The sequence below is a fragment of the Mus musculus genome, chromosome 8 (genome assembly GCF_000001635.26).
Source record: "Mus musculus strain C57BL/6J chromosome 8, GRCm38.p6 C57BL/6J".
Lineage (NCBI taxonomy): Eukaryota > Metazoa > Chordata > Mammalia > Rodentia > Muridae > Mus > Mus musculus.
This window is the reverse complement of record NC_000074.6, coordinates 20,613,745-20,629,639: the sequence shown is the minus strand read 5'-3', so window position 1 is coordinate 20,629,639 and position 15,895 is coordinate 20,613,745. Positions and strand designations below refer to the sequence as shown.

The window sequence follows — 15,895 nt, the reverse complement described above, 5'->3', positions numbered from 1 at the left end:
AATTATTCTTTAAAAATGGCAAAAGAGAATGTGGTATGTGTATACAATGAAATTCTATTCAACTATTAATAGTAAAGACATAATGAATTTTGCAGGCAGAAGGATAGAACTTGAGATTATCATCCTGAATGAAGTAACCCAGATCCGAAACATGGATGGTTTGTATTCACTTATAAATGGATATTAGTAATAAATTACAGGATAACCATACCATATTCCACAGACAAAAAGGAGATAAACAAGGGGTAAGGACCAAACAAAGTTGTTTGAACCTGACTTAGAACAGAGAATAAAATAGTCATAGGAGCAAAATGGAAGGAGAGAACTAGGTGGGAGTGGGGATGGTCAGGGAAATGGGGTGTTTCAGTATCAGATGTACGGAGACACAGGGGAGATGACCTGATGTCCATGAGAATGAAGGGATATCCGCAGGTGGCAGGGGTTGGGGTTTGGGACATAATTCACATGCTTGTCACATTGCATGGTGAAAAAAAAAAACTTTGATAAAATCAAACACCCCTTCATGTTGAAAGTCTTGGAGATTTCAGTGATAAAATTTGCACATCTAACCAAAATATGACAAGTCAATAGCCAACAACTTAAATGGAGAGAAACGTAAGAGACTAAACAACGCTGCCCACATACATAAGAGACCTCAAACAATCTACCAAAGAATGCCTACACCAAAGGTGATAAACACCTACAGCAAAATGACTGAATAAAAAAAATTGACCCAAAGAAATCAGTAGCCCTCCTTTATACAAAAGATAAAAGGGACAAGAAATGAAACCTTTCACAATAGCCACAGATGATCTAAAATATCTCAGTATAACTCTAACCAACCTACTGAAAGACATGTCTACCAAAAACTTCAATTCCCTGAAAAAGAAGTTGAAGAAAACATCTGAAGATGGAAAGATCTCCTGTGCTCATGGATGGACAGGATTAACATGGTGAAAATAGCCACTTTACCAAAACCATCTTCCCACCAAGTACATTTCCCACCAAAATTCCAACACAATTACTTACAGAATGAGAAACAGCAATTCTTAGCTTCCTATCAAAAACAAAAAATGCAAGATGACTATATATAATAAAATAATTCCTGGATGTATCATCATACCTAGTCTCAAGACATACCACAGAGCAATCAGAATAAAAACTGCATGGTATACCTATGGAAATGAACAAGTTGGTCTGTGGAATCAAATCGAAGACCCAGAAATAAGTCACACACCCACCAACACTTGATTTTGACATAAAAGTCATACAATGGAAAAAAAGAAAGAAAATATCTTCAACAAATGTTGCAGGTCTAACTGGACGTCTACAAGAGGATGAATGCATATAGACCTATATTTATCCCCCAGCACAAAACTTGAGTTCACAGGCACCAAAGACCTCTAGACCACTAAACCAGATACACTAAATTTGCTAGGAGACAAGGTGGGAAATATCCTTGATACATTGGTTCAGTAGACAATTTTCTGAACAGAACACCAATGTCTCAGGCTCTAAGATCAATACTTGAAACATAGGGACTCATGAAACTGAAAAACTTCTGCAAGACAAAGGACATTGTCAATAGGAAAAAATGGAAGCCTACATATTGGGAAAAGATACCCACCAACCCTACACTTGAGAGAGAACTAAAGTCCAAAATATATAAAGAACACAAGAAGTTAGAAACTCATAAATCAATTTAAAAATGGGGTAAATAGCTAAACAGAGAATTCAACAGAGGAATCTCAGAAGTTTGAGAAACACCTGAAAGTTCAAAGTCTTCAGTCCTCAGTGAAATGAAAATCAGAAGGACTCGAAGAATCCACCTTACACCAGTCAGAATGGCTAAAATCAAAACCTGGAGTGACAGCACAAGCTGGTAAGAATATTGGGCAAGGGGAACACTCTTCTATTGCTGGTGGGAGGGCACATGTTTACAACCCCTTTTGAAAAGTAATTTGGGGGACACCCCCAAGGAACCACACAGGATTCCCCATGGGATCCTAAGACCTCTGGTGAGTGGAACACAGTGTCTGCTCCAATCCAATCGCTCGGGACCTGAGACTGCATTAATTAAGGAAGGAGATAACCCGGCCTGATCAGGGGCACAAGTCCCTTCCGGTTCACTCCAGCAGTGGAGTTCCTTGTGCGCGGAGTTTCTAGACACCCCCAAGGTCCTCACAGGACCCTCCATGGGATCTTAAGACTTCTGATGAGTGGAACACAACTCCTGCCAGGAGGCAGTTTCGAACAACAGATATCTGGACACCTGCAATGCAAGAGGAGAGCTTGCCTGCAGAGAGTACTCTGACCACTGAAACTAAGGATAGAGCTAGTCTCCCAGATCTGCTGATATAGGCTAAAATAATCACCTGAGGAACAAGCTCTAACCAGAGACAACTATAACAACTAGCTCCAGAGAATACCAGATGGCGAAAGGCAAACGAAAGAATCCTACTAACAGAAATCAAGACCACTCACCATCATCAGAACGCAAGGGCGAAATCAACCAAGTGTAAACAAGAAGAACTATTCAAAGAATTAATCAAATGAGGAGTTGGTTCTTTGAGAAAATCAACAAGATAGATAAACCCTTAGCTAGACTCACTAGAGGGCACAGGGACAGCATCCTAATTAACAAAATCAGAAATGAAAATGAAAAGGGAGACATAACAACAGATCCTGAAGAAATCTAAAACACCATCAGCTCCTTCTACAAAAGGCTATACCCAACAAAACTGGAAAACCTGGAAGAAATGGACAAATTTCTAGACAGATACCAGGTACCAAAATTAAATCAGGATCAAGTTACCGATATAAACAGACCCATAACCCCTAAAGAAATAGAAGCAGTCATTAATAGTCTCCCAGCAAAAAAAAAAAAAAAGCCCAGGACCAGATGGGTTTAGTGCAGAGTTCTATCAGACCTTTAAAGAAGATCTAATCCAGTTCTGCACAAACTATTCCACAAAATAGAAGTAGAAGATACTCTACCCAACTCATTCTATGAAGCCACAATTACTCTGATACCTAAACCACAGAAAGATCCAACAAAGATAGAGAACTTCAGACCAATTTCCCTTATGAATATCGATGTAAAAATACTCAATAAAATTCTCGCTGACTGAATCTAAGAACACATTAAAGCAATCATCCATCCTGACCAAGTAGGTTTTATTCCAGGGATCCAGGGATGGTTTAATATACAGAAATCCATCAACGTAATCCATTATAAAAACAAATTCAAAGACAAAAACCACATGATCATCTCGTTAGATGCAGAAAAAGCATTTGACAAGATCCAACACCCATTCATGATAAAAGTCTTGGAAAGATCAGGAATTCAAGGCCCACACTTAAACATGATAAAAGCAATCTACAGCAAACCAGTAACCAACATCAAAGTAAATGGTGAGAAGCTAGAAGCAATCCCACTAAAATCAGGGACTAGACAAGGCTGCCCACTTTCTCCCTACCTCTTCAACATAGTACTTGAAGTCCTAGCCAGAGTGATTCGACAACAAAAGGAGATCAAGTGGATACAAATTGGAAAAGATGAAGTCAAAATATCACTCTTTGCAGATGATATGATAGTATATATAAGTGACCCTAAAAATTCCACCAGAGAACGCCTAAAACTGATAAACAGCTTCGGTGAAGTAGCTGGATATAAAATTAACTCAAAAAAGTCAATGGCCTTTCTCTACACAAAGGATAAATAGGCTGAGAAAGAAATTAGGGAAACAACACCCTTCTCAGTAGTCACAATTAATATAAAATACCTTGGCGTGACTCTAACTAAGGAAATGAAAGATCTGTATGATAAGAACTGCAAGTCCCTGAAGAAAGAAATTAAAGAAGATCTCAGAAGATGGAAAGATCTCCCATACTCATGGATTGGCAGGATCAACATTGTAAAAATGGTTATCTTGCCAAAAGCAATCTACAGATTCAAAGCAATCCCCATCAAAATTCCAACTCAATTATCAACGAATCAGAAAGAGGAATCTGCAAATTCATCTGGAATAACAAAAAAACTAGGATAGCAAAAACTCTTCTCAAGGATGAAAGAACCTCTGGTGGAATCACCATGCCTAACCTAAAGCTTTACTACAGAGCAACTGTGATAAAAAACTGCATGGTACTGGTATAGAGACAGACAAGTAGACCAATGGAATAGAATTGAATACCCAGAAATGAACCCACACACCTATGGTCACTTGATCTTCGACAAGGGAGCTAAAACCATCAAGTAGAAGAAAGACAGCATTTTCAAGAAATGGTGCTGGGACAACTGGTTGTTAACATGTAGAAGAATGCAAATCGATCCATTCCTATCTCCTTGTACTAAGGTCAAATCTAAGTGGATCAAGGAACTCCACATAAAACCAGAGACACTGAAACTTATAGAGGAGAAAGTGGGGAAAAGCCTTGAAGATATGGCCACAGGGGAAAAATTTCTGAATAGAACAGGCTTGTGCTATAAGATCGAGAATTGACAAATGGGACCTCATGAAACTGCAAAGCTTCTGTAAGGCAAAAGACACCATCAATAAGACAAAAAGGCCACCAACAGATTGGGAAAGGACCTTTACCTCTCCTAAATCAGATAGGGGACTAATATCCAATATATATAAAGAACTCAAGAAGGTGGACTCCAGAAAATCAAATAACCCCATTAAAAAATGGAACTCAGAGCTGAACAAAGAATTCTCACCTGAGGAATACTGAATGGCTGAGAAGCACCTGAAAAAATGCTCAGCATCCTTAATCATCAGAGAAATGCAAATCAAAACAACCCTGAGATTCCATCTCACACCAGTCAGAATGGCTAAGATCAAAAATTCAGGTGACAGCAGATGCTGGCGTGGATGTGGAGAAAGAGGAACACTCCTCCTTTGTTGGTGGGATTGCAAGCTTGTACTACCACTCTGGAAATCAGTCTGGCAGTTCCTCAGAAAATTGGACATAGTACTACCGGAGCATAGTGCAATACCTCTCCTGGGCATATATCCAGAAGATGTTCCAACCGGTAAGAAGGACACATGCTCCACTATGTTCATAGCAGCCTTATTTATAATAGCCAGAAGCTGGAAAGTACCCAGATGCCCCTCAACAGAGGAATGGATACAAAAAATGTGGTACATTTACACAATGGAGTACTACTCAGCTATTAATAAGAATGAATTTCTGAAATTCCTAGGCAAATGGATGGACCTGGAGGGCATCATCCTGAGTGAGGTAACATAATCACAAAAGAACTCAAATGATATGTACTCACTGATAAGTGGATATTAGCCCAGAAACTTAGTATACTCGAGATATAAGATACAATTTGCAAAACACATGAAACTGAAGAAGAACGAAGACCAAAGTGTGGACACTTTGCACCTTCTTAGAATTGGAAACAATCACCCATGGAAGGAGTCACAGAGACAATGTTTGGAGCTGAGACAAAAGGATGGACCATCTAGAGACTGCCATATCCAGGGATCCATCCCCTAATTAGCCTCCAAACGATGACACCATTGCATACACTAGCAAGCGTTGGCTGAAAGGACCCTGATATAGCTGTCTCTTGTGAGACTAGGCCAGGGCCTAGCAAACACATAAGTGGATGCTCACAGTCAGCTATTGGATGGAGCACAGGGCCCCCAATGGATGAGTTAGAGAAAGTATCCGAGGAGCTAAAGAGGTCTGCAACCCTGTAGGTGCAACAACATTATGAACTAACTAGTACCCTGGAGCTCTTGACTCTAGCTGCATATGTATCAAAAGATGGCCTGGTCGGCCATCACTGGAAAGAGAGGCCCATTGGACACACAAACGTTATATGCCCCTGTACAGGGGAATGCCAGGGCCAAAAAATGGGAATGGGTGGATAGGGAAGTGGTGGGGAGGGTATGGGGGAATTTTGGGATAGCATTCTAAATGTAATTGAGGAAAATACGTAATAATAAATAAATAAAATGATAATATAAAATTAGATTCTTAAGTATAAAAAAAAAGAAAAAAAAAAGAAAAGTAATTTGGCAGGTTTTGTTGCTGTTGTTGTTGTTGTTTTCTGAAAATTAGGAATAGTTCTACCTCAAGACACAGCTATATCACTCATGGGCATATACCCAAAAGATGTTCCACCATACCATCTCAATAACTGTTGCTCAACTCTGTTAATAAAACCTTTATTTGTCATAGCCAGAAACAGGAAACAACCAAGATGGACTTTAACTGAAAAATAGATGAAGAAAATGTGGTATACCTACACAGTGAAATATCATTCCACTGCTTAAAACAAGGAATCCATGAAATTTGCAGGCAAATGGGTAGGCTTTGAAAATATCATCTGGAGTGATGTAATCCAAACCCAGAAACACAGGCATGGTATGTACTCACTTAGAATGAGTACTTTTTCAGACATAGTACAGGATAATCATGCTAAGATCCACAGACTTAAAGAAGCTAAAACACGAGGGCAAAAAAGGAAAATGCTTGATTCTCACTCAGAAGGGAAAATAAAATAGACATTAGGATTTGATTTAGGGAGGGAAATTTGTGGGAGATGGAGAGGGAACTAAGGTGGGGAGCAAGAGTAGGGTGGTATCAGGGAGAAGAGATACCTGAGGAGAGGCACCTCTGTGATGAAACAAAGACCAGGGACTGTGGGGGCTCTTAGGAATCTATAGGGGTGAGTCAACTAGCAGCAGGTGATATGGAGCCCTAAGCAATCTTCTCCTGTAGCCAGAAGGGACTTCCAGTGGAAGGAGGGGAATACCAATGCCCTCACAAAAACATCAACCCAAAATTTATCCTACCTACAAGATATTCAGGGATTACAATGGAACAGAGATTAAGGGAATCGCCACCCAATAACTGGCCCAATTTGAGACCCACACTGTGGGAGAGAGCCAGGCTTTGACACCATTAATGATGTTCTGCTATGCTTGTAGACAGGAGCCTAGGATAACACTTCTAAGAGGCTTCATCCAGCAGAGGACGGAAACAAATGTACAGAACCACAGACAAACATCAAGGGGAGTTTGGAGAGTCTTGTGGAAGAGTTGGGGAAGGACATTGAACTCAAAGGAGAACATTGTGACTGAGGGGTCAGGGACACCACAAGAAAACCTACACAATCAAGTAGCCTGGGCCCATGAGGGCTCACAGAGATTGAACCACCAATCAAAGAGCATGCATGGGCTGCACATAGACCCCCTCCCCATATGTAGCAGATGTGCAGCTTGGTCTTCATGTGGGTTCTCTATAAACTGAAGGGAGGACCGCTTCACACTGTTGTCTGCATTTGGATTCCTTTCTGCTAGTTGAGCTGCCTTTTCTGGACTCAGTGGGAAAGAAGCTTAATCTCTACTCTTCTTTAGGGTAATAGGACTGGCTACTATATACCATATTTATATTCACTATAAAAACCTTACCTTCAGGGCTGGTGAGATGGCTCAGTGGGTAAGAGCACCCGACTGCTCTTCCGAAGGTCCAGAGTTCAAATCCCAGCAACCACATGGTGGCTCACAACCATCTGTAACAAGATCTGACGCCCTCTTCTGGAGTGTCTGAAGACAGCTATAGTGTACTTACATATAATAAATAAAAATAAATCTTTAAAAAAAAAAAAAAAAAAAAAAAAAAAAAAAAAACCTTACCTTCATTGAACCTGACATGCTTCACTTCAGTTCTCTGAGCTGACGATCCAGTACTGTGACATAGATTTTAAAGTTAGCATTATTGTGCTATTCATAAGAAAAATATTTAGCAAGTGTTTTAAGTACTTTATATTTGTGTCCCTTCTGTATCTTACTTTAGATGTTTACAAACAACATTTTTTTGAATCAGGATCTCACTATGTATCCATGCTGGTCTGAAAACTGCTCTATGGAGCATGTTGGCCTTAACTCACAGAAATCTGTTCATGTCCTCCTTCCCAAGTTCTGGGATGCAATCCATGGGCCAACAAGACTAGACAAAACGTTGAATTCACTTTTCAGCAATTGACTATGATTGCTGACTGCTCTCCTCCCACCTTTTCTCAAGAGAAAATATGAGGAATACTTAGCTCTTAATTAAAACACAAACAAAGGTGCACGCGCACGCAAACACACAAACACACACACACTAAAAAGAATTAAAGACAAGATCGGGCATGCTCAGGGTGGTTTGGCTGTAGACACTTATGGAAGTCTAAAAGGAAGGATTCCAGGCCTGAAGGAGATAGGAACTCCAGAGAATGACCAACCACCAGAATCAAATAACATGAACCCTCAGGGCACTCAGAGATGGAACAATGAAACAAAGAACAAACATGGGTTGGACGGATATCTCCGAGCACCTATGTAGCAGAGGGGCAGCTAGGTCTTCACATGGGTCCCAATCAACTGGAATGGGGGTATCAAAAAAAGCTGTTCATCCTACCTCAGTTTTATTCTTCTAGCTGAGCTACTTTTTCTGTCCTCAGAGAGAGACGAAGTGCCAGGGTTTGGACATACAGGGAGTCCCAAACTGCTCAGAGGTGAAGTGGAGGAGGGGCAGGGAGAGACTGTGGGACTGGGTGACCAGGAGGGGGTCACTGAGCTAGATGTAAACATAAGAAAAAAATTAAATTAAATTTTTACAGAAATCATTAAAGTTTTGAAATGTATCTTCAATCACAGAAAGAACTGTTATTTGGAAATAATGGCTCAACATAAACAACAGATATACATGTCTACTAAACAGAAAATTTCAGCATAAACAGATGTATTCCATATGGAAAAAGCATGTGGCATTGTAAGAGCAAACTCTTTCAGAGCTATATATTCACAGAATTCAGTACAAGATTTATAACGCTAATTAAAGTAGTAGACTCTGCGGAAAGAAATGAACTACTTATATATCCACTATGAAAGCTCCATCTGAAATGGGGAAGAAAAATGTCTTGAACTGCCGAATCACCAAAGTTGCTGGGTACCTGTGCTAGGACAGTTTAAGAACATCTCCCAGTGAAAGGTAGTTTTCTGCTGACTTGGACATTTCAAGACTCAAACATCATTTGGAAACACTGCTTGGTACCTGTGATTACGTATGGTATAATTCTAAAGAAATGGCTTATGCTGTCATCTTTGAGGTCACAGGTTATAAGTTTTCAGACTTAGGGACTGTGGGTGTTTATCATGGTAGAACACTTGCCATAGACACCTATGGCTCTTAATTCAGTGACAAACACTTTCAAAAGTAAAAATACAATGGCTGTGGAGCAGCAACCGATCTTTGTTATCCTTTGGCTTGGTGGATGGCTCATGAGGTGAACTCCTGAACTAGGCAGTGATCCCTACTGCATGCTGTTCTTTGTTGTGGTGAAACTGTCTCTTTTCCAGCTCCCACTTCATGTGTGCTAAGCTTCCTAACTATGCCTCTGAGTTGCTTACAATCTCTCTATCATTTTAATACTCCTGACTTAAGCAATTGTCACCCTCAAGAGCAGCACTAAGATTGAAGAAAGGAAGAAACTGTACCTTTTTGCACACTTTGCTGCTAAAAATTCTACCATTTCAGGTTTCTGTTCAAATGTTGCAAGTTGCAATGGTGTCAAGCCATACTATAAAGGAAAAAAATAATGCATTTTACAAAACTACTTGTTTCTCAACAATCTGCTCATCACCGATTTTGTGAAGATAAGTAGACAAGAAAAGAGTCACAAGGGATCATTCATCCTACAACACCTGCTGAACTTTCCCACACACAGCTGTCTTTTCCCTTTGACACACCTTTTCCCTGTCCAACACTGCCTATAACAGGGCTCCCTTCCAGAACTCTCCCCAAACACTCAAGGATTGCAATCTTCTTAGCTCCGTGGAGTGGGGCCTCCATTGCCACAGCCCAGAATACAGAGTACACTGTGCTATGCCCCTGTTGAAGGAGTGTGCTCAGGAGGGGTCTGGGGCAGAGTTTCTCAACCTGTATTTCAAATATATTTCTTTTCTAAACTAAGAATTTATCTCAGAAGCTTGACAGCCTCTCCCATGTACATCAAAACTTTTTAAACCTTAAATAACTTTTTTGGCATATTTTCTCCAGTGACCAAATTTCTTCATTTGCCTGTTACCTCTCTCGTTTTCCAGTCTACCCTTATCCTAAGCCAAACACATATCAGTACCTTCTTTGCATCAACACATTTCTATTTATTCTACAATCACTTAACTTGAAATGAATTTATTTTTATTGTCTGTGCGTATGTGATGTTTGTGTGGTCCTAAATCCTTTATTTTTGAATTTTAAAATCAAGGCCAATTCTGAGACAAAATACACTATTTTTTTTGAATGAACTACCAAAAATATGAAAAAACATATTTGGTGAAAATAAAAGTGTTCCACTGAACAGATACAGTGAAAATGCATGAGCTTCTGTGTGTAGAAAATAGATGTGCGTGTCACTGCTAGAGGTGCCCTGGGAATGAAGTTGAGTGATCTTTACCTCTGTTTTGGCTTCAATGTCTACGTTGTGCTCAAGGAGCATTTTTACAATCCTTATGTTACCCCTGGATATAGCATGGTGGAAGGCTGTGTTCCCACTGGAATCTATCAGATTTGGATCTGCATTGTGGGTGAGCAATACGGAAGCACAATCCACATTGTCTCGTTGGGTGGCCTGTAAAATTGTACAAAGAAATACATCTTAAATTCAAGGAAGTCAAGAGAGATGTTTTCTACCATTGCACTGAATAGTTTCCCTAAAATAAAACATAGAGTTCCACTTCTGCATATTATCACTCTCTTTAGACACAAGGTCTTTCAAGAACCCCCAGGCTTGCTTGCCTAACTTTATAATCTCCCCACCACATCTCTTTCCCAGTGGTAGAGTTTAAGGATTCTGCCAACACACCTAGATATTCTAAGAATTCAGGCTCTGTGCTGGTTCGTTGTTGCAGTGCAGAGATTAGTTGTTTGGTTAGGTTTTTTGTTTGTAGGTTGGTTTTGTTTATTTGTTTGTTTGTTTTTCTTTTTGCCAGTGTAACACAGGCTTAACACACCTAGAAAGATTCTCACTTGAGGAAATGCCTCTATCAGACTGGCCTCTGGTTAACTATGTGGACTTTTTTTTTTTTTTTTTTAATTTTAAATTGAGATAGAAGTAGGAAAGTCTAGGTTTTAGGAGTTGGGGCATGCCTGGGACAAAGTCCTCAATTTTGTTAAAAAACAAAAACAACAACAACAACAAAAAGTAAACACCTGAGCAAGGCTTGGTAGAAGCCATGGAAAAGCTGCATTCTCCTGTGAACTCCAGTTCAGTTCTTCCCTCCAGTTCCTGATTTGAGCTCCTGCCCTGGTTCCCCTTGAGAATGATCTGTGATGTGTAAATGTAAGCCAAATAACCACTTCCTTTCCTGAGTTGTTTTTGGTCAGTGTTTTATCACAGCAAGAGAAACCAAACAAGGACAACCTCTATCCATTTCATGTCAAAACAGATGGCCAATAGCTACCTTAATCAAGGGTGTGCAGCCTTCATCATCCCGGATGTTAATGCTGGAATTATTTTCTAATAATAGTGTCACCACGTCTGGATGGTTGTGGGCACATGCATAATGCAGCGAAGTCCTGCAAATGGAAAGGACATTTAGGGACATTCCCAAATGCTAAATAAGAGCCCCATCTCCTTTAAGCACCACATACTATGAAGCAAATTTTCTTCTGATGCAAGAAAATAACTGGAATTGCCTTATTTATTTATAACTACTCAAATGTTCATTTACTGTGCTAGGGATAATGTGCATGGCTGTGTCCACATAAGGCAGGTGTTCTCTCACTACCTTCATCTTTGTACAAAGCATCATAGAAAAGTTCCCAGTAAGTTCATCTCAGCATGAATTCAAATCCTACTCTAATATCTGGTACTCACTAGTGACTACTTGGGATTTCTATGAGCTCCATGACTCCATTTCCAGATCCAAAGAATGGAGATTAAGCATAGCTGTTATCTTACCCGGGGCTGCTGGGAGGCTTCAGGTTGGATGAGCAAGTACTCTGCTAGAACATTACAAGCATTTACAGCTCCTGAGAGTTCAGCATTTGCTCATCATGATAATGATTTCTCTTCCTTGTTATAACAAACACAACATTTCAGTGAAGGTAAAACAGGATTCTATCAACAGTACACATATAAAACTTTTCTAGTCAAGGAAGTTTACATGTCTTTAAAAATAACTCTTTTTCACCAACCAAGTCTTGAACATGATAATCCTCCTAACTCATCCTAAATAGTGGCCAGTGACACTGGGCTCACTGTCCCTTTTCATTCACATTTTAGCCTCTCTAACATTGGAATGTCATTCATCATTTCTATTATTTAGCAACTATAATTGCCAATATTTTTAACTTTGTTTCTCTACAAAATAAAGGGTTATCATGAAACCCATTGTGCCTTACATTGAACAAAATATGGCACAATCCACAGGTAAATGGCAATGATACAGATCACTTGTATCTATGTAAATTCTTAAAAACAAACAAAACTCTAAGACATCAGCCATCAATTCTTTGATTGTTTGTTTTTCATTTCTACAGTTCATTTTTTTATGCCCATGAGTAGTGTTTCCATTCCTGGTAGCAGGGGGAGCACAACCTAGTCCTTAGGTAATAGATACAGTATCCATGGTAATCCAGGCACTAAATGGTAGCAAAGGAGGACCTCATGCTTTGCCATAAAATGGTCAATGTGCTCCTGGACTCACACCAAAATTGGGTCAATATCCCTACAAGGTGATAACCTATGCCATCCTAGCTCCTATGCTTGATATTCAAAAGGCTATAAGCACAATGAAGCAAGGGTTCCAATGAGCATGCTTCAGTTCATTTAACATTTAAATTTATAGAATGTAAGGAAGCTTGACTGGGCAGAGAAACATAATGGTATAAGACTGGAAAGATCTGGAGAGATAGCAGAATGTGTATTCTACACAGTAGATATCTAAGTTATGTGTGGGGAACGAATGGGCTGACAGAATGAAAAACTACAGTTGGACAACTCAGTGTTTTTAAAGAAAACATTCATTAAGCAAACGAATATCCTCAACTATAATTTATAATTTATTCATCTATTATTTATATGAAGTTCCAACTTCAAGCATCTTTGAACTACAAAATACTCAAAAAGCTTGTGGACTACAGAAAGAAAATCTACAGTTGTGTCATTGATTCCCCTTCATAACCTAGTATGACCTAAAAATAGGAAATAAGAATGAGGGGCTGGGATGGTTGGTAAAACTCAATTGGTAAAACACTTGCCCTGGAAACCTGAATGCAGATGTGGCGATATGGGAATCCCCAAACCTTACTTGCTTACAAGTCTGAGAATTAGTGTGCTCCAAGAGAGTAAATCAAACATACCATGGGATTTGGGTGAGTGAACATGTCTCTAAAACTGAGGGACCATTGGGTGGAACCCACCAGGGGCCCTGATGGCCAGAGTTCAGTCCCCAGAACCCACAATGTGACAGAAGAGAACTGTCAAGTGGCTATTTCTCTGATCACCCCACACTTAGTTCCACATGTGTGGGACACAGAAAAGTGAGAGGAAGACAATGTCAGTCCCTTAACATGTGTATCAATGCACAAATAACATGTACATATGATGAGAACCGGGATTGGTGGTGGTGGGGGAATGTATCATTGTTCCAGTTCAAAATGTCTTTGATCCATTATAAAAATGGGTCATATTGATCTAAGATTTCATAGTGATTTTTTCCATTTCAGTTGATGATTTATCTTATGATAAATTTTTCAGTGTTGTATATTAGTGCTAAAGTTCTATATATTGAGACAAATCTAGACAGGCAGCTTGGCAGTTAACAGCTCTAGGTATGTTTTCTAGAGCGCTCAGCTTTGATTGCTAGCACCAACATGGCAGCTCACAACTGTGTATAGCTCCACTTCCAGGGGACCAAGTACTGATTGTGTCACACATGGTTCAACGAAAATGCACATAGAAAAAACCTTTGTGCGTGCATGTGTGTGTGTTGCTGTGCATGAGTGTCTTCAAAGTTTTAGTGTAACATAAAAATAAAATGATGTAGTTTGATCAAGGCCTAGGACCTGTTGTTTCAGGGTATGCAGGTCTCATATTACTAAGAGCATTAAACACAATGTAGGGGACCCCAGTGGAAATGACCCTAAGCATGACATCTCTCCTCCATTAGGATGTGGCCCTGAAAGTTGATTTTTCTGTTTATCTCTGAGTACACCTGACAGATCCCACCCACCTCTGTGTACCCCCCCACCTTCACCAATTTCAAGCCCCATTACCTTTTCCTCCTATCAGATTCATCCACATGATGTTGACTGGAGTGGATTAACTTCTCTGTTGTATCAAGGTCACCCACGCTGGCCGCTCGTTGTAATGGGCCTATAGGATCATAGCCAATCAAGTAGAGGGGATATTTCTTCTTTTTCTGAGGATGCATGCATCTAAGACCCAGACATGAACGCCACAGGTGAGTGTACCAGCGTCTCCTTCTGGGGATGTTCATTGTCTGGGAATCATAGTTGATTTCTTCCTCCATTATTGGAGCCTAGGGTAGCCCACGAACCTTCTTCCCTCTCTTCCCTTCCCTTTAACTGATATCTGACTCTCAAATTCTATAATTAAAGAAAAAAAAGGCAACTCTTGTATCTAAAAAGCAGGAGAGCACAACCAGTTCAGTGTGAAGTGAACTGTACTTCAGCAAGTAGCAGCAGCACAGCCCTGCTAGCACCACCACAGTGACATGCTCTGAGCACACAATGGTGCTATCTATGATGCGTGTGTTCTATGCATTTCTTCCTCAGAGTGCAGTGGCAGGAGCCCACCCTCCTGGGTGCCTGGGCAAAGCACTGTCAGTTTTGACTCTGCACTAGATCTACGTGCATGGCCTTCAAAGGGAATACTGAGGGCAGATAGGTGATGGTTTAGATACTTTGCAACCCTGCAGCCCTGCCAATATGTGGACCTAACTGGCCTGATGGGGCAAAAATGATCATCCTGTGTTGCCAAATCCAGACCCAACACCACAAATATGTTATGTGGCCTCTTTTAAGGATGTTAGTGGTTAAGGATCTGAGATGAGAACTATGATCTAAATAACCGCACAGGATTAGTATCTTGTAAGGAACCAGTGGGAGAATGCTATCTCCCAAGGAAGAGCAAGTAGTGTAGAGTGTTATAAAGAGAGACAGAAAATCTAGAGCAGGAGGGTTTAATAAGAGGCAATTGTGAGAGACAGGTAGAGGCATGGGGTACACCCTTCCACAGCCCTCACCTCTTTCAGGCTCCGTTACCTGCCCCTCCTATTATATTCATCAACATGATATTGACTGGAGTTGATGAGTCTCTCCATTGTATCCAGGTCACCCTTGTTGGCTGCACAGGGATTCCTACCTGAAACATGTAGAGGGTCAGTTTCCTTTGGTTATACAAGCACCCACAGCCCTGGCATGCAGGCCTAGCTAAAGTAGGAAATAAGGGGAGGGACCACAAACACTAAAGGCCTTTTGAAAAGCTATATGGAAATCAGCTACTCTAGCAGCTTCCTATACATTTATGCAAGGGATCCTTATGGAGCCAAAAACTGACAGAGGAGACAAGGCTCCAACTACACATCCTGTGCCACCAAGTTACACCTCCAGTAACAGGAATGGGTTGCAACCTGTTGAGTCATTAACCAAAGGGTCCTACATTACGCCTCAACTATCAGCACAGGCTAGTGCCAAGAGTATTGGGTGGTCTACACAATCTGATGGTTAGGACTGATTTCTGAAGGTCACCTTTCTGTCATCACAGTGCAATAGGTTGAGCTGGGTCTAACTAGACTCTTCACCCTACTAACCAGAGTTCATAAGAATGGAAGGAAACCTGTTACTACTGGAGAACAAAGGA

At 40.4% G+C, this 15,895-nt stretch overlaps 1 protein-coding gene across 3 annotated transcripts in view; it reads right to left on the bottom strand.

The window, feature by feature from the left end:
* Positions 1–15,236, bottom strand: part of Gm21119 (predicted gene, 21119) — a 32,346-nt gene extending 17,110 nt beyond the window's left edge. Inside the window, exons 1-7 of one of the 3 annotated variants that reach the window (XM_011242034.3) lie at positions 14,287–15,233; positions 11,469–11,583; positions 10,463–10,636; positions 9,504–9,586; positions 8,425–8,583; positions 7,659–7,711; positions 6,155–7,433 (exon numbers count right to left, since the gene is read on the bottom strand). In XM_011242034.3, coding sequence (XP_011240336.1) covers positions 7,366–7,433; positions 7,659–7,711; positions 8,425–8,583; positions 9,504–9,586; positions 10,463–10,636; positions 11,469–11,583; positions 14,287–14,543 — 909 coding nt within the window. In that variant the 5' untranslated portion in view covers positions 14,544–15,233 and the 3' untranslated portion in view covers positions 6,155–7,365. Of the gene's footprint in view, positions 1–6,154; positions 7,434–7,658; positions 7,712–8,424; positions 8,584–9,503; positions 9,587–10,462; positions 10,637–11,468; positions 11,584–14,286 lie in introns of those variants that run through there. The other 2 variants (XR_003947210.1, NM_001270553.1) reach the window with 2 other exon arrangements.
* Positions 15,237–15,895: the final 659 nt, after the last annotated feature.